The sequence below is a fragment of the Penicillium arizonense genome (assembly GCF_001773325.1).
Source record: "Penicillium arizonense strain CBS 141311 chromosome Unknown PENARI_contig003, whole genome shotgun sequence".
Taxonomy (NCBI): Eukaryota; Fungi; Ascomycota; class Eurotiomycetes; order Eurotiales; family Aspergillaceae; genus Penicillium; species Penicillium arizonense.
This window is the reverse complement of record NW_019173280.1, coordinates 518,429-535,977: the sequence shown is the minus strand read 5'-3', so window position 1 is coordinate 535,977 and position 17,549 is coordinate 518,429. Positions and strand designations below refer to the sequence as shown.

Here is a 17,549-nt window from a genome sequence, read left to right as displayed (position 1 = left end):
TCGAGGCATTCGTGGGAGAAAATGTCTAATACTTCATGGCACTGTATACACATACATGGCCCCTGTTATAGTACGCCAGCCACAGACCTCAGAATAAGGTTGATGCATCGGGAGAAACATTGCGAATTCCATAGACACTGTTGTCTTTTTGGTTCCATGAGTTCCATGCCTCGTTATTACTCCCTGTTTTTAATCAGTCACTTCTATCACTTTCCAACCGTGAATTTTTTCTTAGTCTCCAAGATAACATTCAAGTACGACAAAGCTCTACGCCGAGTTCCAGAAATTAGCCCGAACAATAACCGCTGCCATTCACTTGCCGTCTACATTTCAGGGCGCCTAGGATAACATAGAACATACCGGCTGACCCAACCTTTCTAGTACGACAAAGCTTCACATCAAGCCCGCGGGTTTAGCCCGAGCAACAACCCTGGCCATCCACATTATAAGACGCCTCGGGTAGCATAATGGCTGACCAGGCTCTAAGAAACGTGGCTCAGAAACGACAGCACTCGTGCCTTCGTCGGCCACTTCCTACCTCATTCGTCTCTTACATTAGAAGAAATTTTGGCATCAGTCCGTCATTGTCAAATCAAACTCGTTGAACGGACTTCCAGTGGAACTTATACTAATGATATCGGATGTGCTCTCACACAACGATATCCTAGGCGAACGTAGGACGAAAGCAATCCATGAAACGGTCTACTTGCTTCGGAGCTTTCGTGTAGAGACTGTTCAGTACTCCAGAGAGTAATCAGCCTAAATACAGTAAATTTAAATACCTAAACCCTATAGAAGCCCGCCGATGCATAGAACTAGATACTACATGGACAAGACAGAGATATAGGAGTTCATAAGAGTAACAGGTTCAAGACAACGATTCCAGACCCAGTCTATATATTCCTATAGAGTACAGCCCCCAAGAAAAGAAACCGAAAGCGAAACGAAGATGGCGAATTAGCACCAATGGCAGGGTCATGATAAATAAGACAGGGAAATGGATAAGTCTATCACGGCTGCAGTTGCAAAGAGAAAGTAGAGAGACAAGTGTAGGGGGGGCGTAAAGAAGTGGTAGAAGTAGAGGTGGCGTGGCAAGACACGGTGTTAACGTGCCGCTGATGAGGGAAGCGAAAGAAAGAGAATGTAATGTGGTGTTTGGCAATAGTACAGACGGTCGACGGAACTGGAGTTGTTTACTCCCGGGAGACATCACGGCCGAAGAGCTTAGCCTTCACCCAGTCGGTGAGGACCAGGACACGGTTGCGAGCTAGACAGAATGTTAGTGTTTAGTCTATAGTTATAGATGTTGACTTGGACGGAATTTAACTTACTGCTGAAGCACATGCTCAGGTAGGCGGAGCGCCAGAAAAGGTAGGTCATGGTACCACCGCTGGCGATGTTGCCGCTCAGCCAGCTGATATCGGCCACGGCACGCTCCTTACCAATGTAGGCCAAGCTACCCTGGTGCGAGTACTGGAAGGGACCGATCTGCTTGTTTCTGCGGAGCTGCTTCTGGCGCTCACGGATTTCGTCGAAGATCTGGTTGCGCTCTTCTTCACCCTTGGCAAGGGCCTGGCGCTCGGAGAGCTTCTCAAGCTCCTTCTCGAGCGCCTCAGCCTTGGCCATGGTGTTGAAGAGACGACCCAGGAAAGCACCCTCCTGGCCGGCGACCTGAGCGGTGGGAGCGTAGTTGGCAATGGCGCAGTCACCGACGGCCCAGACGTTCTCGGTACCGTTCACAACGAGGTACTCGTTGACGGCAAGACCGCGGCGGGAGTTGGCTTGGGCGGGGAGTTGGTTCATGAGGTCACGGACGACGTTGCGGACAGCGTTACCGGTGGCCCAGACGAGCAAACCGTAGGGGATAGTCTCGAGTTCCTTGGATCCATCGGGCTTGGTAACCTCGGCCTGGATGTACTTGTCGGTAACCTTCTTGACCATAGTCTTGGCGCGAATAGTGATAGCCTCCTCCTTGAAGGTGGATTCCGTGTAGTCAATCAGTTGCTTGGAGAACATGGGAAGAACGTTGGGAAGGGCCTCAACGAGAGTGACGTGGAAGTTGTCCTTGATCTCAGGAATCCACTTCTTGAGGTCGTCGTTGAAGAAATCCTGGAGCTCACCGGCGAACTCGACACCAGTGGGGCCACCGCCAACCACAACCATGTGCAGCAGGCGCTTGACCTCCTCCTCGGTCTGGTCCTTGAAACAAGCAGTCTCGATACAATCCATAATACGCCTGCGGATGTTCTGAGCGTCACCGACTTCCTTCAGGAAGCAGGAGTTCTCGCGAACACCGGGGATACCAAAAGTAGCGTTCTCGGCGCCAACACCGATCACGAGCATGTCAAAGGGAACTTCAGTATGGGCGATATCACCCTTGATCTCGGAATCGTCACTGATGTAGACAACGCGCTTCTCATAATCGATCTTGGTGGCTTCGGCTTCGTAGAACTTAACACTGGCCTTCTTGTGGCGTAGGATGTTGCGGATAGGCTCCATGATCGAGCGGTGCTCGATCAAACCGGTGGTACATGATGGCAGCAGGGGAGTGAACAGGAAGTAGTTACGGGGGGAAACGACGACAACGTTGTAGTTCTCGGTATCAATTTTCTTCAAGAGGGAAACGGATCCCCAGCCAGTTCCTGCAAAAAACAGCTCACGTTAGCGACAATCCAGCCGGGCTCGATCGGCGATTGAACTGAAACATACCGAGGATGACCAGAGTCTTCTTCTCTGGGTCAGGCGTGAACTGCTCGGGAGGTTGACGGAGTTCAAGGATGCTGTATGCGACAGCACCGGTCAGACCAATGGCGGATAGCCAGGTCAAACGCCAGGCCCAGCGGAGGACTCTGAAGCGCTTCTTGGGCTGCGGGGCGGGCAAAGGAGTGGGAGCGGCATCAGCGTAGCCACGGCGAGCGATGCGCGAGATAGAGGTAGGCTTGGTAGCTTGGAGCGGTGCGCGAAAGGATGTCGAGATCGACCGGCGCGACACCGAGGACAGCTGCATGATGGAAGCCATCTGAGAGCGAATTGCTCGCGTACTGCCAGCCATTGTGGAAGCACCAAAAATGATGTTACCAGAAGGGATGGAAGTGAAGAAAGAGAAGCTCCCTATATCAAGGAAAAATCTTTGATAAGCATCTGATCGCGTTGCTGTTTTGGGCGAATCGGTGTGGCCGGACCAAAGGGGGCTCCCGTGTACTGGGTACCTACGCAATGGCGTGCTTCCTATAGCTAAGCAAGGTACTATTTACTTCGATTTCGATTTTTCTGCCAACCTAACTAACCACAGCTTCATTTGTGTGCGATGACAAGCTGGACTACGTACATATAATTTCGCGGATTGCATCCAAGCACAGCTATATCGCAAAATTGCCTAATTAGTGTCAAACTCGGCAAGTAAAAAAAAAAAAAAAAGGGAAAATTGGAGAACTGAGGGGACAAAGCCCCGGTGAGGAGAAATTAACCGCGCTGAGGAGAAGATCCCCAATAGGGGAATACTAGCGACTTTGCGCTTGGTGAATTATACACCCGGGATGAAGATACTGTATATGACTCAAAACTTATTAACGTTAACTTACCCCCCATCACTACAATATTCCCAGCCCTACGATCTCTTCCCCCACCTTTTCCCTACCGGGTTTACCCGCCTATCAATTTCGATGGGTCAACAATATACAGAGCACTTCCAGACGACAATAGATTTCCGTCTCTGACACCCGTCCACAACCGGCGCTAGAGCTGATTGTGCGAATCAAAATCTGGGGAAATCCAAGATCCACTTGCGTCACTATCCGATTTCTCCCATCTGAACCTTCCGGGATTGACTTTATTGCAATGTTCGGCCATAGTCGGTAGATTGTCATTCTGTAGGGCTTTGCAACGCCCAATCGGCGACACACGCCTTCAGTTTCACTGTCAATTGGGTGCTACTGCCGATAGTCCGCTATGTGGTACCGTCTTCTGCCGGGTCCTGTAATGTGAGTTGATGTCACTCGGGCAAGTGTGTATAGTATGGATGAAACTTGGTTCCGATGGACAGGGAGATCTCGTAGCATTGCAAATGATCTCTTTGCGCGACTGGGCTCCGAAATGCTGGGAACTGTAGACTCGTCTCTGCGGGTGTAATCATCCATCAACATATTTTCAAACAAGTTTTCCAGCCCATGATCAATTGATGTCATACTAAAACTTTGCTTGGAGTATCTATCGATCAGTCGATCGGCCAATCAGATGTTAGTCCAGGGATATCATCTGTTCGTATTATCCTCATATCAGCGCAAACACGCGAGTCATCAATAGATCATGAGACGTGGACGCATTGCAAGACACCCATATGAACACACCATCTCTAACGATGTGTCTCAACCATGGAACCAGGATATCCATCAAGACATCATCATCTTACCGAGGAATCACCGGGACACATCTCGAGCAACAACGACAAGGAACAAGAACAGCCATAAGCTAATATATCCCAATCCAGAGCAACCGTATACCTACACTCCGCGAGCTCTGAAGCCAGCCAGCCATCAAGAACACAGAGCGCAAGGGGAAAAAAAGAAAAAAGAACGATGACCCAGTATCAGTAGCACAATATACTAACCCGGATACCTAAGACTCATATAGACAACGATTACATCGGAACCCACGAAGTAAGAGCAGCTAACAGCAAACCCCCTCAAACGGTACAATGTAACCTTGGATGCAATATTCGACATCATATATGGGTTTTATGGCTATGAACATGAGTAACGAGTAATGGGATATGAGAGATATGACAGGTGCTACCCGCCTCTCCGAGTTACAGTTCAGCCGGATTGGAAATGGGACGGCGTTAATGTCTGCCTACACCGTATGCAAGTAAGCAAGGCAGAGACACGCTGGGAGCTGGAGATTGAAGGGCTGGGAGAATTGGTCCTTGTGTTTGTCCTAGGTTTGGTGATTGTTGATTGCTGATATACCATACCCTGTTTGATTGAGGTTGAGGGCACAAGTGTGTGTATTCATGTGTGTTCTTATCCAGGTAAGATTTAGTACAAGCTGTCTCAAGTCTTGAATACAACAAGGGTCATAAATGTGTATACGGTGCCTTGAAGTATTGGACAAGTCTCTACACGAAACCTAGCCTCGAAGCGAGTATACCGTCTTATGCATCGTTTTCGCCCTACTTTGACCTCTCTTTTATCACCTCTTTTTCGCCCATTTTTGAGACCCTCGATTATAGAGGTTTAAAATGATAGGTTAATCATGTATATCATGTACGGGTGGAGATATGAAGGACTTATGGCCTATGACTGTACCACCACCTCTGTCGCTCTTCAACAGTATTTACCGATCTAGGTTTGGGTTGGATTTGGATCTGGGTCTCGATGTGTATTGGATGTGCAAGTTTGTCGGCGACTCCGTGTCGGACAAGATATCACATATCACATCTTCGGCGCTCGGCTGCAGTCTAGTCTATATTCTACATCGTGCATACAGTATTCTGGTGCAGGGGGAGATCCTTGTTTCGGCATTCCAAGTCCTTGTTTTTCGTTTTACTGTGTGGTTGAGTTTGGCACCCCTTATGCTTGTGCTTATGCTCGCTCATGTTTGAGATGACTGTGCCTAGGTGGGTGCGTTTGCTTGTGCGACGGGGGACTTATACAAACACTCGCTCTACAGTACTGTCCTTTACGGGTTTAGGATGCGGGCAGTTCATGGGATACAGTGATTTGGATCCGAGCATGCATGTTTCCATTGTGTATAGCTGTAGCCAGGAGGCTGGATCGTAATGCCGGAATATTGCCGCGGCTTTTGGAGCCGTGTATCCGCACAGTTTTCTGGGGTATAGCTGGGTGAGTATGTTAACAATCTGCCCTGCGACTATATATTGATTCTGACTTGTATTGGCGACGTTGGCTGGAGAGTTAGTGATATGCACTAGGCGTGCGTATTTGAATGTAATGGGCGTTGGATGTTTGGATTGGTTGGCGGAGAGCCTCCATCCAACCCAAGGCCATGTACTGTTCCAGTTCGAGTATGCATGTACACCAGAAGCAGCAGTGACTGTGGACTGTTGATGCTTGATGTCAATCATCGGTCGGAAATGCGAGGCTCCAACGAGCTATGGCCCAGAGTGAGCCTTAAAGAGCTCTCCTGCACGAGAACGAGCACGATCATATCAAACCCGACTCACATGCCAGTACCCGTGAAGACAGGCCGAGCCGCTCGATTTGTCTCGAGTCAACGGGAAGCCACTTCGCGTCGGAAGTTCTTTTCCACGCCCAATTGAAGATACTCATTGGCCGTCGGGCGAGTTGAGAAATTCAGACTCCACGTGTAAATGGACATGCATGTCCGAAAGTGAAGCGAATGAGAATGAGAATGCACCGGACCAACGTCAACCGTCAATCGTCAATCAGGCCCTCGCATTCCGAGGCATTTCTACCCATTGACTAGAGAGCCCGGGCCGGTATGCAACTGACAGCTTTCATCCGAGGACATCTGGACCTGGTCCTTGGTGCGATGTACGACAACGGTTGAAAGCGTTTCGTGACTGAATGAATCCCTTTGGTCCGGGATTAGGTCTCGATATGTAGATCGAGACAAACAAAGTATCAGAACCGGAACCAGAACTAGCACTAGAACTAGACCCAGAGGCTGAATCAGAAGCTGAATCAGAACCAGAGCGGATACTGGTCAGTAAGTAACCCGGGCAAATCCAACACCAAAACCAGGACCAAGACCGAAATAATAACAAACCAATGAGGCCATCTAAAACAATTAGTTTTGTATTGATCCAAGTACAGCCCCGGTCACCAAAGTCCCAGTTTCAAGTTTCAGACATAGCATTGGCTCACCACTCACCACCTCGGATACCCAAACCCGGGCTCGAACAAAGCCAAAGCGATCGTATAGAGAGTAATTGCCCCAACCCGCGAGTGCCGAAAAAGTGAAATGAAAGATGACGGAACACGAAAAGGATGGCGGTTACGCCAAAGGGATCCCGCCACTGGCCCGTGTTCCCTGGCTATGGGCAAGGATGGCGCTCCGCCTGCGGCCTTGAATGGAAAACAGGCGTTATCAGCCACATGAATATTTTTGGACCGAGTTTTGGTTTTGGTTTCAGTGAATGATGAGGTGGTGGGATCAAATCAAGAATAAATTGTAAACAAATCAAAGTCATTGAATCATTCCCGATTCTTTGTTGGAATTTAAATCGGGAAGTATGAGATGTGCATGACGGCCGACATATGACGATCACATCCATGGATCAACAGTGAAGGTTCTTTGAACTCGAATTGCCGCATATCCGCCCCTCGCCTTGCGATCCCACATGTATTCCTTGTACATGTTATGAGTATTCATCTCACATCTCATATCTCACCCGCCCCCACCAAGGCAAAAAGAGAGACAAAATATCCTAGTCTGGGTAAGTGGCTCCATTCAGAGAGGCCTCTGGACCTTTGGACCTTTGGACCTTTGTTAAGCCCCCGGACCACCTACCACCTAGTTGGAAACAAGCCCAGCTTTACCTCGGGTCTGTACCTGGCATTGCGACACCCCGGGCCTTGAATTGTAGCGGGAGAATGAGAGGCGGTTCCTATAGGCGGGACAGCGCGGCTTGTACTGTAAATGTGTAGCTGAAACAGGTTACGGTACGGGGCACATCAAATGTAATCAAATCAAATCAATGGAAAGTGAGATCAGATTTGGTTCTATTTTTTCTCTCAAACCCAACACCAAGACAGAAAGTCTGTGGCGGTTCCCGGATGTAGACGGGAGGATGTAAGTCAAGGGTGAAATACTGTACGCGTTGGCGACTCCACAAAATGTATAGCGAGTGTACTCTGTATCCGTAAGGCAGAAGAATAATCTTTTTTTATGCAGTCGGACACCGGAAAGGAATGTAGTCCGTCTGATTGGCGAATATTGCTCCACGCTCTAGACTCATAAGAATAGAAGAGAGATAATCTCTTGAGACATTGAGGCAGGCGACGTAATAGGTATCACCCCACACTATGCTATACTAACTGTATACTACTGCATAGTAATTGCAACCTCTACACCGTTCCCTAAGCGGGGGAAAGCCAAAGTTCAAGGCAAACACGATGCATTTCGATGTGCAAAGTTGCTCTCGGGGCGCTTTCAGAATGCAGACACGAATCCGGGCAAAGGCTAATTTCGGTGTTATCTAGTTCTAGTAGGAGTTTGTGCTCTGTTGGTGTGGATGGGGAGTGGATTCATCTCATCTCACCCCCTTTGACCTTTCCCTTTGGCCCCTGCGCGGGGCTGAAGCACAGTCTCGAATCTGCGATCAGCCTCAAAGGCATCAACTGATGGCTCGAGATGACCTGTTTTTGTCACAAGGCTCCGTGCCCTGGTTGTTGCAGCTGCATATGCCCTTGCGATGCTGTTACTAGACTGTACACTGAGGGTCGAGGCTCAGAGATTGTCGGTGGCGTACTCCGTAGACCCCTGAGAGATGAGATTGTATAGAGATATCCATGGATCGGTGCCAAGCAGTCTCGCACGAACAGTCCCACCCCGTGTGGTGTGTATAAGCACGGGTTGCTCTCTACGTCAGATAAATTAATGTGGTAATAATCCACACAGCAAGTGAAAAGGGCCTGATCAGCGGAGGAGTGTCGGTTTACCCCTAGGTTGTTGGGACTAGGATCCATGTTCAACCCGGCGATCCTAGTCTGAGTCTGAGTCTTGAGTCTGACTCTTGTGTTTTCTCCATTTCTCCAGAAGTGGACCAAGTGACGCCAGGAAGAACATTAATTGTCTTTGAACCGATGCCTCGGAAGCAACAATCCGCAGCAGCCGCCAGGACATACATGTAGGCGCAGGAAAGGATAGATTGAACAGGGGGAGAGAGAGTCACAGGTCGGTTATAAGGAGTGAGACTATTGTTTATGCCGTTTACATCTCAAGTAGTGCTCGGTTACTACATGTATCCGCAAGGATGGGGGAACATGCAAGGAGCCGTGCTGGGTAAGAGGGACAGAACACGGCGTTCATATCCGGGTAACAAAATGTTGCCTTGATTTTTTATTCCCTGACGCATGAGATAGGTTACAATAATCAAAAAAGTTTTAAAAGAGGAACTTGACGCCGGACGCAGCGCGGAATCAAAGCCCCGCCCGTTGTGTAATGATGAAGGTGTACTGCGTAATTAATATAGCCACAAAAGCATCCTTGTGATAGTCCAGACGGAACAACCCGGTTGGAAAGGCTGCCACTTATGTATGGAAGTGATCGGCTTCAGCTGGATTCTCCCAGCCCCCTCCGAGGGACTTGGGCTTTTAAACCGGAAACTTTGTACTGCTATTCGGACGGGGATGTTTGAAGCCCCGTGACTACAGTACGTGGGGATTTGTCGTGTTATTTCCTTGCTAGGAGAGTGTTTCCACTCGCCAATAGTCAAAGGTAGAAAGGATCGGGGGCGGCGGGGAGGTGAATACTTCATTCCGACCCTTCCAAGCCGTCCAAGGGCAGAAAATTTCGTATATATTTTTTTTGCTACAGTGCAATTTCTTTATGAATCTGAGTGAACAGACTCTCCCGCAACAGGCGACAGGTGAAAGCCGTGTGTGGAGCAGTCGGGGTTGGGAAAATGCGAAAGCGAGTACCGCAACCGGCGTGGCAAGGAAATATTGGGATCCATTGAACTCCTTTCCTAGACCCACAGAGGACGTGCGAGAAGGAGAGCGAGAGAGATGTGGCCACTCAGAAGCCTTTGATCCGTATGACTGTGACCAGTCCTCGCACCGCGTTAACTCCGACCTGGCAACTTCTCTTTGCTCCACCTATCTGGGGTTCTGGAAACGAGAAAAACCGTGGCGGTGGCTCAGAATCCCGAGAGTGGAGGCCACTTTTTTTCCCAATTCTGCTCACCTTGGCCCGGTTCTGGGTTAACGCCAAGGGCTTGAGAACTAGTCTGGGAGTTACAACCGTTGCCTGGTTTCGTGAACTGGTGGCGTGGAAGTGACTGTCCGATGATCCCTAGAGAAGGTTTGCAAGAGTATATCTTTGCATGCGTCTAGGTAGTAATGTAGAGGGAGTGTGCCAATTCTATGCCGATCCAGCACCTTACGTGAGGTGTAAGGCTGTCTAGATGGGTCGGGAGTGAAACCAGGGCCAAAGCTGCCCTCCTCGGCTTATAGAGACTAATAAAACCAAGAAATTCGACGAATGAAGTCGGGGGGTACTCAACCATGGGATTCCGGTCGTACACGGGACATGGGAAATACTCGAGTTAAGAGGTGGATTCCGGTATTCCCTATACTTCCCTCTTATTGGCGATAACAGACACGGTTTGCCTTCTTACATAAGAATGCACCATTCTTAGCGGTTATCCCTGCCTGGGCCTCAAGTGATCTTCTTTCTCCCATTATTGGTGCCCTTACCCTTTGCTTTTCTCTTCCCACCCCCCCTTTAGCCCTTTTTTCTTTGCAGGACGGAGGCGTACATGCTTGCACTTCCCACCTCGCATAACACGGTTTTTTGCGTAATTTACTGTACTAAACCTCTGGCCTTCACTCTTGGTAACCTATGAAACTTCACTTCTTTCATTTCACTTAGAATTCAGATTTTCACTTTTTTCCATATTATTTTCACTAGTCGTTCCGAACACAGTCCTCGCTTTTGGGGTCAACATCACCTACCTTTCTAGGCACACCCACTTACATTTTTTTAATTCATTTTCCTTTTATTTTCCAAGACAATCTAGATTGACCAAACCGGACAAACGAAAGGAGGATCAACCTGGACCTGCGTCCGGGTCAAACTCTGGCTCTCGCTTTCTCCGGGTGGGACTTGGATATGATGCTTTGACTTGCTATAATTTTTGTCAATTTATTTTATTTTTCGCTTCCGCTTTGAATTTTTTTATTATTATTTTTCCCTTGTGGAGCTTGGATCTCTACTGGTTTATCTTCCTTAGGCCTATCGTGGTCACTCTATATACATCATTCACTCTGCCCCTCTGGTCTATATTCACACCCTTTTCTCCTTGATTGCATTCCAATTGAGGGGGACTACTCACTGAATAGGAACATGGGTCACTAAAAACTCGGCTCTCTCCGCCTTTGATTTGCTTTGATCGTGGTTCCTAAAAAAACCGCCATTAAACACCACATGTGTCGACCTTCCATTCTTTCCCTATGTCTTCAACTGCCGACTTCCACTCTTCTACAACTCTCCCCCTGACTGAGGACAAGGCCCTGGATACCTCGGCTTTTTGGACTGTTCCTTTTCGGAACGGTCTACCTACACCTCCCAGCGACATGACCGGGGTCACCTACAATGCCATGCCATCAGTTGCATATGGGAAGCCGAACGGCATGCCTTCCCACCTCTACAGTCATCGCCCGTTCGATTCTATCTCATCATCGATGATGGCCGCTATGAAACCGCAAAGTCACTCGGCACCGGTTAAGGAAGCCCCGGTGCCAACTGCGCAAAAAAAGTCGAATACATCAGGATCGCAACTCCGGATACCCTCGTCCATCAACAACAGCAAGGGAAACCTGGCCGAGTTTGCAGCTCAGGTGAGCATTCACAAGTTTTATTTGTCAAGCGAGATCATGCTAATCGTCACTAGATGACCTGCCTATTCTGGTTCGAAAAGACCTCCAAATTGCAAGCCATCGAAGATCGCCAGCATCCTGTGCCTTCCCTGGTCGCCGAAGCGATGCCTACTCCCGGATTTCAGAAATGGGTGGCTACAATTTTATCGACTACACAAGTTAGCCAAAATGTCATTCTACTGGCACTGCTATTTATCTACCGACTGAAGAAGTTCAACTCGGGGGTCAAAGGCAAGAAAGGCAGCGAGTTCCGCTTGATGACGGTTGCGTTGATGCTTGGCAATAAATGTGAGTTCTTATCGCTTCACCGCCCGGAGATTGGAGATGCTGACTCAGCCTAGTTCTGGACGACAACACCTACACTAACAAGACGTGGGCTGAGGTGTCGGGCATTGCTGTGCATGAAATTCACATCATGGAGGTCGAGTTCCTCAGCAACATCCGCTACGACCTGTTCTCCTCGGAGGCTGCATGGGCCCGGTGGCACACCAAGCTGGGTTTGTTCGGTGAATACTTCAACCAAGCGTCAATGTTGCCTACCGAATCGGCACCTATGCTCCAAATATCGCCGTCCCGGATGCAGTCGCAGTCGCCATCCTCCAAGTTGCCGTCGCCTCCGGGCACCGACTCGTTCCGCCCCCACTCGCAACCCAACTGGTATATGCCTCTGAACGGACTGCCATACAGCCTCCCGCCACAGCCTGCGATGGGAAGCTCCCGGAAACGCAGCCGCGATGAGGATGATGAATTGCACCCAACTAAGCGGCTTGCAGTGTCCTCCGCCACCTCTGCTCCTAGTATGACGGTCCCGGTGACCATGAATGCGATGCCTACTCTGCCTCCAGTTCCGACTCCAACCTCTGCCCCGGTGGCACAAATGGTCGGAAATTCATCTCGTCTCCCGCTTCCTCATCTTCCCACCTCCAATCCGATGCCTCAGTCGCTTCCTCCTAATGCGGCTTCTCAACTCCCTGCTATCATGCCTCCTATCTACAACCGGCCTACGAACTGGCAGCAGATGCCTCCCCTCAGCGTGCCTTCGATGACATCGGGCATGTACACGCCTTCGCTTCCCGACCTGGGCCGACACCACCAGGGCCCCTTCGGCGTGTCCTCTGCTGCAGTTTCACCAGCTGCTTCCGCCTACTCCGTCCACACCCCTCAGACACATCTCTCCCCGTCATTCTTCCTCGCCAACCGCAACTCGCCTTACCGGCCTGTGCGCTCCGTCCACACCCTGTTGATTCCACCTCCGTCAAGCTCCCTCCAGCAGCAGCGCAGTGTGCCGTTTGACCACATGCACTACCAGCCGCTCGGCAAGGGTCACACCTCCCGCAAGACCGGCCTCTTACCCTATAACCAGCCTGACGCGTGGAGCCAGGCTCCTTACCTCCAACCTATTTACCCGCCGACCAGTTACTCTGGTTGACGTCTCACCTCACTCATTTTACAACTCCCATCTCCTTGTTTACGACTTCACCGCGTTACGACCTCGACGAGAAGCCAACCAAAAACTCTCATTCGCTGTACATCTTTTTATCCCCTTCTCTTGCTTGTCTTTTCTATCTACTCCTGTACACACCTTTGACTTTTCGCTTCTCACGATTCTATCTTGCATCTCTTGGGCGTTTCATTTTAGATTTGCTTGCCTCCCCGGACACACTTACAGTCGGGGTTGGTATATTCGGCGTTAGTCCTGGTTTATTCTCTGGAGGTGCCCTTCGAGCATTATCGGTTTTTTGCTACTTGCATTTGCATACATGGAGTTGCTAGTTACTGCCCCCGCAGACTAAGCTAAGAGCATATGACACTAGATTTTACCACCCAGTGCTTTTTTTCCCCTTTCTCGCAATGAAGTATAGATCATGGAGTAGAAGCATGGTCATCGTTGGTAAAATGTCACCACTCAATGACCTGAACACACTAATAGATTAATGCATATGAAATTGCATAAACTCTTTACCCAACAATAAAGACCAATAATTCCTGAGTTTCCCTAAGTGAACAAACAGCCAAGTCAAATCAAAACTGTAGAGTTAGGGCCCGGGACCGGAACAAAGATGACCCACCGGAACAGAGAATCTCGAGACTCCGTCCCTAAACCAACCCAACCAAGAACCATCGTCACACCATGCCCCGACTGATGGCGCTGCCATCGCAGCTACAGCAATTTGCCGCCAGGCCCATCCTCCAACAATCCTCTCCGCTAGCCTTCCTCCTCCCGCAATCCCGCAATGCCTCAATCCTAGCCTCTCTCTCCGACAATCCCTCCGCTTACAACAAGCGCATCCGGAGAGGTCGCGGCCCATCCTCAGGCAAGGGTAAGACCTCCGGTCGCGGTCACAAGGGCCAGGGCCAGCACGGCAAAGTCCCCGCTCGCTTCAATGGTGGTCAGACGAAGGATATCATCGTCCACGGTGAACGTGGTGGTGTCAACATGTAAGTCCTGCACAACTCTTCCCAAACCCCTAACCACCCATAGCAACAGCCTCTAATATAGTCGGATTCCTCCAGCTTCTCCGTCGACATGGCAACAGTCAACCTAGACCGCATCCAATCCTGGATCGACCAAGGCCGCCTAAACCCATCCCTCCCAATCACCGTAAAAGAACTCCACAGCTCTGGCTGCATTAACCGCCCAATCGACGGTGTCAAAATCCTAGGCGATGGCGGCGACTCCCTAAAACAACCCATTCACATTGTCGCCTCGCGCGCTTCCGCCTCCGCTATCAATGCCATCGAGGCTCTTGGCGGTTCTGTCACCACGCGCTACTACACTGCTTCTTCTATCCGACGCATTCTGGCTGGTGAGACGCATTCGTTTATTTCTGAGCAGTGGGATTTGAAGTCTGGGTCACAGGGGTTGTTGGAGGCTGCTGCGGCGGCTTATCGCGCTGCGCAGCCTTCCGAGACTGCTCAGGCCTCTGGAGAGGGGGTTCCAGCTCAGGCTGTTGATGTTGATGTTTTGGAGGTTGCTACTGGCAAGTATCGACTTCCTGACCCGACTAAACGTCGGGATATTGAGTACTATCGTGACCCTGCGCATCGCGGTTATTTGAGTCATTTGCTTAAGGGCTCTGAGGGTCCTAGTTTATTCTTCCGTTCTTCTGAGGAGAGGAAGTCTGCTGCTGGTGTTACGAAGAAGAAGGTCTTGCCGGAGAACAGACTCTGGTAGATGGTTTGATAGGGTTCTTTTGGCCTTTTGTCTCCCTACTGTGTCTACTGTGCATGTTGCATCTGTTTTGAGTACACCCATTTTTGTATATGTATCAATAGCTGTTGGATATGTTTGGCTATGCAATTTAGAAATTTAGTCTTTACATTTATTTCTTTACCTAGTAGGGCTACTAGCCTAGAGAGACTCGTTATTCATGTAGAGTATAGATTGCACGAGCATAGCCATATCATTCTTTCCTATGAGCAGGACGGACCAGCCACCCAAGCAGATATCTCACAGATCGAATGAACACATAAATCCAGCGGTACAACGCAAGAACAGAACCCGCACGTGTACAAGTACAGCACATAAAAAAAAAATTGAACAGGAAAAAAAAAGGAACGCCATGAGTGTCATCCCGCATGTAAAAATCATAATCGTCCGTCTCGTGATGCCTGACCCAATACCTAACCCGAGATAGAAAAAGCAAAAAAAAAGAAAGGAACCCAAAATGAAGAACGCGCTGTGAAAATGGATATCGAGAATAGATCGTTAATAACGGCAAATGCTGACAGTTTGAAGAAGAAGAAACGAATGGGTATCATAAGTGGTCGAAGGACTCTCAATAACAGCGCCTGTAAACCATGGGGAGCCATCACATTATATATACCGGGATTGATGTAGATGAAGTGACACTCCCAGTCTGTTGAAGCGTATGGGACGTGGAGGGATGGAATAGAGGGACATTGGGTATAGAGTGATAGAAACTGGAGACGTTCATAGTTTCCACACGGTGTCGGAGGGTTCAGTCTCGGCGACTTCACGTAGCCAAGCGCATGACATGATGTCACTGATGGTCCAGCGCTTGTTCATGTCCATTTCGAGACAGCCTCGGATCAGGTCGAGAGCATCCTGGCGACCCTTGCGACGAGCCGGGTCTGTAACTCCACCATAAACTGCATCTTGGTTCCAGGTGCCGCTGAGAATATTTGCTTGGATGCGAGGTGCGAATGCATCTTGGAAGGGACGTGAACCAACCACGACAGTGAAGACGATGACACCAAATGCCCAGATGTCGACTGAAGGGTGGATCACCCCGTCTTCTGATAGGAGTAGTTCGGGAGATGCATATTCCAAGCTGCCTGCGACACTGGTACTGGAGCCCGCGGGACCGATTTGTTTGGGCGGGGGACGGTCAGCGGCATCGTCGTAGGGATCCGGGGAGTTGCCGCCATCGTCGATGGACATCCATTCTGCCATCCCGAAATCGCAAAGTATCAAGGTCGAAGAAGTTGTGCCGTCTGCAGCCTCGATGGGATCGAGCAAGCAGTTCTCAAGCTTGATGTCTCGATGAACGACGTGGGCATCTTCGTGGAGGTAGCGAATAGCACTGGCTAACTGGTAGGTGTATTTCTTTGCAAGAGGTGTGTCAAGACCTGATCGGTTTTGACGCACAAGGTCGAAAAGTGTACCACCAATAGCAAACTTGGTGAAGCAAAACGTGGCGTATTCTGTTTCGTACACAGCATCGAGCGTAAGAATATGCCGGTGGTTTAGATACCGCCAGACTCGCACTTCGTGGTCGAACTCTGCCTGTACTTCATCATTTTCCTTTTCGCTTCGGTCTGTAATGTGTTTTTTTACAATCTTGACTGCAAGTCGTTTGGTTTCACCGTGCTCTTCAACCTTATAGGCCTCTTTCACGGTGCTGAAACCTCCAAACCCGATTTGCTTTCCAAGGACATAGTCTGTTCCAACCATTTGCCCCTCGTCATCGGGCTGTGGAGCAGGCTCTTCATGGGTGCTCCACATGGAAAGAAACATGCTGGCAGGCGATTTCCCACTGGAGGCAGTGGATCGTCGTGAACTGTGCCGCGTAGGATTGCGAAGACTGCTACTGCGGTCGAGAGCAGAATTGCGAGGCTTACTTCCGAAAGGGGTCATGATGCTCCCGGACCAGGAGCTGCGATCCTCTGGCGATGGGAAAGATTGATTTGGCGAGGCCACGCAAAACGGCGACAGCATCGTCGAGTTGGAATCATCGGGCGGTGTTCGCAGCTCGCTCGTAGTCGGAGAGACTGTTGATTGCGACGTAAGTGACGTCGGATGATCCAGCTCTGTTCCCGCGGCTGAAGCATCTTCGGCTTTCACAAAGGGCTGCGGTCGGGATTGTCCGGTCGGGAAGCCCCGATCCTGCGATCGTTTGGAACTCCTCAAAGAGTCGTGCTGCGAATCGATGGACTCGTCATCCTGGGAAAGAGCGTTTCTGAGTCCTGAGCTGCGAGACTCGAATCGTTGCGGTGGTCGGTCCTTCACATCGCCAGTCGAAAGTGGCTCCTCCAGAGGGATCTGATTACCCGAGTCCACAGAGACCTTCGGGTTGAAACTGATAGAAGGTCGACGGGATTGCAAATAGCTATCGAGTGGAGAGCCTTCGATATCGTCGGGCTTGTGGGGGAAGTCTTCATCGTTGTCCGTTGGTTGCTCGTCTGGGCGAGGGACAGAAATGGGAGGGGTCGCTGAGTGGAGATCACTTAACACACTGTGGTCTTCATCAGTATCGCGGCGACGCGCGTTGTAATCATGAGATTCATTGATGTGGTCGCTCTCGATACCATCGCCCTCTTCTGTCGCTCTCCTCCCATCTTCATTCCCCCATCGGGGGTTGTTTCGATGAAATGAAGTTTCAATCCTCAAGCCTGCCAATCCATGCGCAAGTCCGTTCCTCTCAGTGTGCGCCATGCCCTAACAGGGCACGGAGAAGGCTATGTCGGTTGTTGTGAGCACTGAACAGGCCTGCAGGAGGGTTA

General features: G+C 50.0%; 4 protein-coding genes across 4 annotated transcripts; 2 read left to right on the top strand and 2 right to left on the bottom strand.

The window, feature by feature from the left end:
- Positions 1-1,193: 1,193 nt before the first annotated feature.
- Positions 1,194-3,052, bottom strand: PENARI_c003G04837 (uncharacterized protein; the record flags this gene model as incomplete). The annotated part of the gene is made up of 3 exons (XM_022628337.1): positions 1,194-1,267; positions 1,332-2,642; positions 2,710-3,052. 3 exons carry the CDS (start codon positions 3,050-3,052, stop codon positions 1,194-1,196), a joined length of 1,728 nt encoding a protein of 575 aa, XP_022491621.1.
- Positions 3,053-11,156: 8,104 nt separating this feature from the next.
- Positions 11,157-13,011, top strand: PENARI_c003G09656 (uncharacterized protein; the record flags this gene model as incomplete). Its single annotated transcript, XM_022628675.1, has 3 exons — positions 11,157-11,543; positions 11,597-11,870; positions 11,924-13,011. The coding sequence occupies 3 exons, from the start codon at positions 11,157-11,159 to the stop codon at positions 13,009-13,011; spliced, it is 1,749 nt and encodes a 582-aa protein (XP_022492070.1).
- A 702-nt stretch (positions 13,012-13,713) lies between these two features.
- PENARI_c003G03970 (mitochondrial 54S ribosomal protein uL15m) lies at positions 13,714-14,757 on the top strand (the record flags this gene model as incomplete). The annotated part of the gene is made up of 2 exons (XM_022628267.1): positions 13,714-14,021; positions 14,097-14,757. 2 exons carry the CDS (start codon positions 13,714-13,716, stop codon positions 14,755-14,757), a joined length of 969 nt encoding a protein of 322 aa, XP_022491345.1.
- Positions 14,758-15,516: 759 nt separating this feature from the next.
- Positions 15,517-17,481, bottom strand: PENARI_c003G07783 (serine/threonine-protein kinase; the record flags this gene model as incomplete). Its single annotated transcript, XM_022628543.1, has 1 exon — positions 15,517-17,481. One exon carries the CDS (start codon positions 17,479-17,481, stop codon positions 15,517-15,519), a length of 1,965 nt encoding a protein of 654 aa, XP_022492129.1.
- Between the last annotated feature and the right edge of the window lie 68 nt (positions 17,482-17,549).